We start from the raw sequence: 9,345 nt of genomic DNA, 5'->3' as shown, positions 1-9,345 counted from the left end.
GTGATCCTGTGAACATTATTATTCAATGACTCACATTTACCAGATGTGATCCCGTGTCCATTATTATTAACTGCTTCATTTTTATCAGATGCTATCAGTGTGCATTAGCATTGAACACTCCACATTTGCCAGCTGTGGTGCAGCGCACATTATTAGGAGACACTCCCCTTTTAGTCGATGTGGTCCATGTGTGCTTTATTATTAATGGTTCACATTTAAAAGGCACGATCCACTCTGCAATATTACTTCATATTTATCTGATGTGGTCCAGTGTGCAGTATATTTGAACATTTTACATTTACAAGATGGCGTTGAATTATTGTTACATGCTTTACAGTGACCAGATGTTTTCCCAGTTTTTCACCCTCTGTTCCGAGTTAGCAATATTGGTTCTGTTGTAATTCAGATACCAATGTTTATTCTTTCTGTTGTATATGCACTGCAGGCGGTTTCCCCAATGCAGTTGCATTCTGCTGGCTTGGTAGTTTATTGGCCAGTTCTCTCTCTTAAGAGAGTCAGCCTGTTAACTGCCATGACCTGCCAGCCTTGTGGTATGGTGCAGAGGAAGGGTATGGATTGCAATCTACATAGCTTGATGCATCTTGCTGTCAATTGCTTGCTATTTGCATAATCTCCCATTCAGTGTAATCAAGTATTTCACTCCATTCTTCAGCTCTTCTCTGAATTTTTCCTGTGTCAGCCCATAGATACACGTGTTGGTGCAAGAACTGAGAAGCTGCAGCATGTATCCCGTTTGCTGGTTGATGTATATTGGGTTACTGTAGTATCTGTCTGTATAATTGTAGTTTTTCACCCGCCACCTTAGGGAATGCACAACATATGTCATCCAGAGAAGAATGAAATTACCAGATATAGTAAAGAGCAAGATCATTGACCTCTTCCGGTTCTTGCTCTCTGGATCATTTTGGTTATTGATGCTGCTGAGGAGCGCCCTGCGGACTATATTGGACTTTATAACATGTTTCACAGTGAGAGCATTTAACAAAAGGATCAAAAAGATCGGCACTAAAGGTGTTAAAATGCTGTCAATCCACTCGTATGCGGCCCATAAGGGAGAAGTGTAATAGGCATGGGTTTCAATGCAGAAGTATGGAATGTTGTTAATTATAAGTTGAGGTTCATACAAGAAATGTAAGGGGATGGTTCTCAGGCAGCTGAGCACGCACACGGTCGCTAAAACCATGTTCGCCGTTCTTTGGGTACAATGCCTTTGTTTGAGATTCGGACAACAAATAGCTACAAAGCGATCAAAGGTGAAAGCAACCGTGAACCAGACGGAGCAGTGCAGTGCTGCCATTTTCGTGACTAGTTTTATGGTGCATATGGGAGTGATGAACAATAAATTTATTGGCAAGTAAATATTGTTACTTCGCTTCAATATGACTTCAATGATCACCACCATTAGATCCGCAACTGCCATGGCCACCAAGTAATGAGTGACACATTTGGAGAGACCACACTTTCCACGGGACAGGATCACAATCGCGAGCAAGTTGACTGCAGGAGAGAGAAAAGAGAACTATCATTACACCATCCCAAGATCAGTCGCAGTCCCCAGCCCTTGGCACTAATTTCAGGGTTGATGTTGCCTTTGTTAATTGTGATTAGTTCTGTACACAAAACAGATCCGGGGTTTCAATGTGGCAAATTAAAATGAACTGAATTGTACAGAAACTGAGAAAAATAAAAGATTGTGGAAAAATGTGAGGATGTAGAAGATTCTGATAAAGCAACAATAACGAGAGTTGCTTCAGAAAAAAATTACATGAAGGAGGAACAGAACAAGACAAGTTTAATATGAGAATCCCGATGGATGGGACTTCTCTCACCGGGTCTCATTCCTACCCTTCCGATTACCGCCAAATAATTACCTGCAAAGTGTACTCTTCCTGCTCCAGCACAGTTACCTCTGGTGTCCCTCAATGATCTATCTTTTACACGCTCCCATTTCTCATTGCCATGCTACTGCTTGGCGTCATCATCCGAAAATGCTGCATCATTTTCCACATTTCTGTTGACAACACCAAGCTTTACATCACTAACACGTCTGTCAACTCCTTCACGCCTCTAAGTTATCACACTGCTTGTCTGACATCCATGATGAACAACATTTCCTCCAGTTAAATATTAGGAAGTGTGAAACCATTGCCTTCTGCCCGTCACATCTCTGTTCCCGAGCCATTAATTCCAAGCCACTCCCTGACAACTGTCAGACATTGAACAAGACTGTTCACAACTTCAATGTTATACCTGATGAGGAGCCAACCACATATCTGCGCCATCACTAAGGCTACCTATTTCAACCTCTGTCCACTGTCCAACTCGACCCCTGCCTCAACTCATCTGCTGCTGAAACCCTCATCCATTCTATTGTTTCCTCCAGATTGAATATTCCAATACACTCCTGATTGGCTTCCTATATTCTTTCTTCTGTAAACTTGAAGTCATTCAAAACCCTGCTGCTGATGGCTTTACTCACACTAAGTCCCGCTTCCCTATCACCCTTGTGCTCACTGACCTATATTGGCTGCCTGCCAAACAACACCTCTATTGTAAAATTCTGAGCCTTGTTTTAAATTCCGCCGATTGCCTCACCCCTCCTAACTCTGTAGCCTCCACCAGATCGAAAATCTTTGCAGATTTCTAGTCTCCTCTAATCCTGGCCACTTGTTCATCCTTGATATTAATTGCTCCACAATTGGCGACCGAGCATTCACTGCCTGGATTCTGAGCTCTGAAAATCCCTTCGAAATCTATTCACCTCTCGAACTCGCTTTTCTCCTTTATGATATTTCTTAAAGCATGCCATTATTTCCTTATGTGGCTCGGAGTGACATTTTCTTTTCTCTATAATGCTCCTGTGAAGGGCCGAGGAAAGTTTTATTCCTTCAAAGGCGCTATAGTGGCACAAGGTGCTGTTGCTGACTGGACATTGATGTGGACATCGGGGCGGCACAGTGGCGCAGTGGTTAGCACCGCAGCCTCACAGCTCCAGGGACCCGGGTTCGATTCTGGGTACTGCCTGTGCGGAGTTTGCAAGTTCTCCCTGTGTCTGCGTGGGTTTCCTCCGGGTGCTCCGGTTTCCTCCCACATGCCAAAAGACTTGCAGGTTGATAGGTTAATTGGCCATTATAAATTGTCACTAGTATAGGTAGATGGTAGGGAAATATATAGAGACAGTTGGGGATGTGACAGGAATATGGGATTAGTGTAGGATTTGTATAAAATGGGTGGTTAATGGTCGGCACAGACTCGGTGGGCCGAATGGCCTGTTTCAGTGCTGTATCTCTAAAAAAAAAAAAAAAAAAATAAACAAGATGTAAAATGGAATGTGTAATGAAGGCAACAGACTGCAATACGATCAATAATGAATTCAAAGGGTGCAAGAAAACGGGAAACAAAGCAACGAAATCACACTTACCAGCCCTACTCTCATGTCCTCTTTACTCTTTAATTTTCCCACCTTTCCAATCTACTCTTTCCCGGTCAACCAATACTAATAACTACCCTCTACTTTCAGGCAAATCTGCAATGGAGAGACAGGCAGTGGAGGGAGAATCAGGGCAAAATAAATCCATCAGCGATCTAGGGAATTTATGGTCAGTCTGGTGGGTTGGAGAGAGATAAATCTTCAGTGGAGCTAGGGAATCAAATAACGGGAAAACCAGCCAAAGGGAAAGATTCAATCAAGTGGCATTCTTACAAAATGCCAGCTCATATGCATCTCTTTATCCATTTCTACAACCACCTAAATCCATTTCCATAATCCGTGTTGTTCCTTCTCTCTACCTCTCGCTCCCTCTCTTTCTCTCTCTCGCACCCTCTCTCTCTCTCCCCCTCTCTCTCTTTCTCTATCCCTCTCTCTCTCCCAGCTTCAATTGATGGTGTCCTTTTCCCCAGCTCTGTAGGAAGTTAAGTTCAAAAATACTCCGACAGGGGTTATCCCTGTCATTTAATTCCCAAGCTCTGGGGAAATCGTGAATTGGCGAGTATTGAACACACAGTGTCCATCACCTATAAATTCCATTGATATAATTTTAGGCCTGCTTCATTTAGATTGAAATTTTCACATGCAGTATTTACATTTAACAAAAATACATCTCTTTCGGTATGACCAAATAATCAATTGCAAAGCCTTGCCCTGTGGTATTTCTCCAGCATTTAATGATCAGTGTAGACGCCATTTGTTCTGCGTCCAAACATAGTTTTAAAAGACTATTACTTATTCTGGATAACTGTCACATTTCTCTGCCATCCAATTAAGTTTAAAATGAAGTTTAAACAGTCAAGTTACTGGTTGCAGGACCGAAAATAATTGTGCATACAACGCTACATAATAACTAATTGATTTCCTACAGAGGTGCCTTTTGAACAGCACCCTCACCAACAGAGAGCCTACGAGGAAATGACTGGCCCTGACAACTTCTCCCAGATCTCCGGCAGAGTGAAAGTTACTGATAAAAGGTTAACGACATGAAACGTTACCCCTGTTTCGCTCGCTGCAGAAGCTGCCAGACTTGGTGAGTATTGCCATTTTTTTCTGGTTTTATTTCATCATTGATATTGAGTATGTAGTCTATTTCAACAAGGGAAAATACTTTTTTTTTTAATCAATGTATGAGCAGGACCCTTTCAGTAGAAGCAGTGCAGAGCTATCTTTCTCTGGAATCCTGATTCTTGTGAAGAGCTCATAGACAACGTTCTGGACTAAAATTATCAAATTTCAGGTGAAAATGATTTGCTTTTCCTTCGGTATTAACCTGATATTTCTGACAATACAAGAAAACAAGTTGAAACCTCAACGGAAACAAAGGTGCAATTTTGCACGGGATGACTGCTGACATCTGTTGCCAGCAGCTATTGGAAATATGGAATTCTCCCAGATACAGTAGTGGGATATCACTCACCATTATTTCTGCGGTTAAAGTTTCAAAAAAGTTGGTAATTTTAATTGAGAAATCGTATTAAGCAGAGAACAAATAATGCTAAATATATTGCTACAATGGAATAGGCGATTATATCACATAAGTCAAAACACATTACATAGTTTGCGTATTCTCTGTATTCTTTGTTTTCTTTCCATCTGTCTTTCTGACAGTCTCCATCTCTTTCTTATGTCCAAATTTATTAATACTAACATGTTACAGTAGAGGACAAGGAACAAGAACAGAAGCAGTTACACTGCTTTATACTTTGACCAGTATTATTGCCTTACCTGTTATACCAACGGCTGCAAGAACAGGATAGTAGATGCGTTCAAATTCAAAGATGAATGGATAATCCATGATCCATGTCATAGAACGCTGTCTGTGAGACTGTGACTGAAAATTGTCAACTCAGTCAAATGAGACCCTACTTATACCAGTGAGCGACAGACGCTGAGATACTTAGTTGAAGTGCACCACATTAGTTACATTCAGTTAAACAAACAAAATTAATTATCTTTCGCCCCAAGTCTCCATTATGCAACTAAACCTATTTTCAGGGCAATTTCAAAACAGTTAAAAATTGCTTTGGAATATCTTCAAAAACAAGTGGTCACCTGCACGCTGTGACTGAGCTGCATAAACAGCCTCATTAAACAAATCTCTGGACATTGGCTACATGTACAGACAATGACTTTGATTGTCATTTTCAAAAATCTCTACTCAGAACTGTGTACTGTGTGAATGGTCCCCAAATGTTTGTAATTGGTAGCTGAACTTATTGAATGTAATTGATAATTTAAGCTTCCAGGAGAAGAGAGCAGGGATATATTTAACAGGAAAATAGATAATCACATTGCTATGAAAAAGTTTTTAAAGGAAATTTCATTTGCAGGTTTTGAGTTTTTGTGTAAAACCTAACCTTTACTGGATGTCACATGCCTTCAGCTAAATAAACAACAAGAGCCGTGATGACTCGAGGAGTTGTTCCCAGAGAAATGACATGCGAAGATTCATGGTGGTCAGGAAATTTTGGGAAGGCGGTGGCGAAATGGTGTTATCACTGGACTAGTAACCCAAAGACCCAGGGTATTTCTCTGGGGGCATGGGTTCGAATCCCACCACAGCAGAAGGTGGAATTTGAATTCAATTAATCTGGAATTAGAATCTAGTCTAATGATGGCCATGAAACCACTATCGATTGTTGTAAAAACCCATCTGCTTCACTAATATCCTTGAGGGAAGGAAATCTACTATCCTTACCTGGTCTGGCCTACATGTGACTCCAGAACCACAGCAACGTGGTTAACTCTTCCATGCCTCCTGAAATGGCCTAGCAAGCCTCTCAGTTGTACCTCACCGCTACAAAGTCAATAAAAAGGAATGAAACCGGAAGGACCACCGGGCATCGACAACGGCAAACCCAGCCCAGCGGGTGGCACAGTGGTGCAGTGGATAGGACCGCAGCCTCACAGCTCCAGCGATCCGGGTTCAATGCTGGGTACTGCCTGTGTCGAGCTTGCAAGTTCTCCCTGTGACTGCGTGGGTGTTCTCCACAAGCCAGAAGACTTGCAGGTTGGGAGGTAAATTGGCCATTATAAATTGCCCCAAGTATAGGTAGGTGGTAGAGAAATATAGGGACAGGTGGGGATGTGGTAGGAATATGGGATTAGTGTAGGATTAGTATAAATGGGTGCTTGTTGGTCGGCACAGACTCGGTGGGCCGAAGGGCCTGTTTCAGTGCTGTATCGCTAAACTAAACTAAAACTGAACAGCCCTGTTGACCCTACAAAGTCCTCCTTACTAACATCTGGGGGCTTGTGCCAAAGTTGGGAGAACTGTCCCCCACAGACTATTCAAGCAACAGCCTGACATAGTCATACTCACGAATCATACCTTGCAGACAATGTCCCAGAAACCGCCATCACCATCCTCGGGTATGCCATGTCCTACCGGCAGGACAGACTCACCAGAGGTGGCGGGACAGTGGTGTACAGTAGGGAGGGAGTTGCCCTGAGAGACCTCAACATCGACTCCGGACCCAATGAAGTCTCATGCCATGAGGTCAAACATGGGCAAGGTGACGTCCTACTGAATCCCAACTACCGCCCTCCCTCAGCTGATGACTCAGTACTCCACCATGTTGAACACCACTTGGAGGAAGCACTGAGGGTGGCAAGGGCATAAAATGTACTCTGGGTGGGGGACTTCAATGCCCATCAGTAAGAGTGGCTCGGCAGCACCACTACTGGCCGAGTCCTAAAGGACATAGCTGCTAGACTGGGTCTGCGGCAGGTGGTGGGGGAACCAACACCAGGGGAAAACATACTTGACCTCGTCCTCACCAATCTGCCTGCTGCAGATGCTTCTGTCCATGACTGTATTGGTCAGAGTGGCCACCGCACTGACCCTGTGGAGACAAAGTCCCGCCTTTACATTGAGCATAACGTCCGTCCTGCTGTGTGGCACTATCACCGTGCCAAATGGGATAGATTTCGAACAGACCTATCAAGCAAAACTGGGCATCCATGAGGCTCTGTGGGCCTTCAACAGCAGCAGAATTTTACTCAACCCCAATCTGCAACCTCATGGCCAGGCATATCCCCCACTCTACCATTACCATCAAGCCAGGAGACCAACCCTGGTTCAATGAAGAGTGCAGGTGGGCATGCCAGGAGCAGCACCAGGCATACCTCAAAATGAGGTGTCAACCTGGTGAAGCTACAACACAGGACTATCTGCGTGACAAACTGTGCAAGCAGCATGCGATAGAGAGAGCTAAGTGATCCCATAACCAACGGATCAGATCGAAGCTCTGCAGTCCAGCCACATCCATCCATGAATGGTGGTGGACAATTAAACAACGAACTGGAGGAGGTGGCTCCACAAATATCCCCATCTTCCATGATGGGGGAGCCCAGCACATCAGTGCAAAAGATAAGGCTGAAGCAGTTGCAACAATCTTCAGCCAGAAGTGCCGAGTTGATGATCCATCTCGGCCGTCTCTGAAGACCAGAGCATCACAGATGCCAGACTTCAGCCAATTCGATTTACTCCGCGTGTTATCAAGCAACGACTTAAGGCACTGGATACTGCAAATCTGTGGCCCTGACAATATTCCGCCAAAAGTACTGAAGACCTGAGCTCCAGAACTTGCCGCGCCCCTAGCCTAGCTGTTCCAGTACAGGTACAATACTGGCATCTACCCTGCAATGTGGAAAATTGCCCAGGTATATCCTGTACACAAAAAGCAGTCCAACCCGGCCAATTACCGCCCCATCAGCCTACTCTCAATCATCAGTAAAGTGATGGAAGGTGTCATCAACAGTGCCATCAAGCGGCACCTGCTTCGCAATAACCTGCTCAGTGATGCTCAGTTTGGGTTCTGCCAGGGCCACTCAGCTCGTGACCTCATTACAGCCTTGGTTCAAACATGGTCAAAAGTGCTGAAATGAAGACGTGATGTGAGAGTGGCTGTCCTTGACATCAAGGCAGCATTTGACCGAGTATGGCATCAAGGAGCCCTAGCAAAAGTGAGGTCAATGGGAATAAGGGAGAAAGCCCTCCGCTGGCTGGAGTCATACCTAGTGCAAGGGAAGATGATTGTGGTTGTTGGAGTTCAGTCATCCGAGCTCCAGGACATCACTGCTGGAGTTCCTCAGGCGAGTGTCCTGGGCCCAAACATCTTCAGCTGCTTCATTAATGACCTTCCTTCAATCATAAGGTCAGAAGTCGGGATGTTCGCTGATGATTACACAATGTTCAGCACCATTCGTCACTCCTCAGATGCTGAAGCAGTCCGTGTTGAAATGCAGCAAGACCTGGACAATATCCAGGCTTGGGCTGATAAGTGGCAAGTAACATTCGCGCCACACAAGTGCCAGACAATGACCCACCTCCAACAAAAGAGAATCTAACCATCTCCCCTTGACATTCAACAGCATTACCATTGCTGAATCCCCCTCTATCAACATCCTAGGGGCTACCATTGACCAGAAACTGAACTGGAGTAGCCATATAAATACCGTGGCTACAAGAGCACGCCAGAGGCTAGGAATCCTGAGGCAAGTAACTCACCCCCTGACTCCCCAAAGCCTGTCCACCATCTCCAAGGCATAAGTCAGGAGTGTGATGGAATACTCTCCACTTGCCTGGATGGGTGCAGCTCGAACAACACTCAAGAAGCTCGACACCATCCAGGACAAAGCAGCCTGCTTGATTGGCACCCCATCTACAAACGTTCACTCCCTCCACCACCGACGCACAGTGGCAGCAGTGTGTACCATCTACAAGATGCACTGCAGCAATGCAACAAGGCTCCTTCGACAGCACCTTCCAAACCCGCGACCTCTGCCTACTAGAAGGATAAAGGCAGCAAATACCTGGGAACACCACCACC

The 9,345-nt window shown here is 44.6% G+C and overlaps 1 protein-coding gene across 1 annotated transcript; it reads right to left on the bottom strand.

The window, feature by feature from the left end:
• Window positions 1–619: 619 nt before the first annotated feature.
• LOC137381041 (probable G-protein coupled receptor 139) lies at window positions 620–1,860 on the bottom strand. Its single transcript, XM_068053433.1, has 2 exons — window positions 1,851–1,860; window positions 620–1,518 (listed from the first exon to the last, which is right to left on the bottom strand). Exons 1-2 carry the CDS (start codon window positions 1,858–1,860, stop codon window positions 620–622), a joined length of 909 nt encoding a protein of 302 aa, XP_067909534.1.
• Between the last annotated feature and the right edge of the window lie 7,485 nt (window positions 1,861–9,345).

The sequence above is a fragment of the Heterodontus francisci genome, chromosome 21, assembly GCF_036365525.1.
Source record: "Heterodontus francisci isolate sHetFra1 chromosome 21, sHetFra1.hap1, whole genome shotgun sequence".
Lineage (NCBI taxonomy): Eukaryota > Metazoa > Chordata > Chondrichthyes > Heterodontiformes > Heterodontidae > Heterodontus > Heterodontus francisci.
The sequence above is the reverse complement of the archived record's forward strand: the minus strand, read 5'-3'. Positions and strand labels throughout refer to the sequence as shown.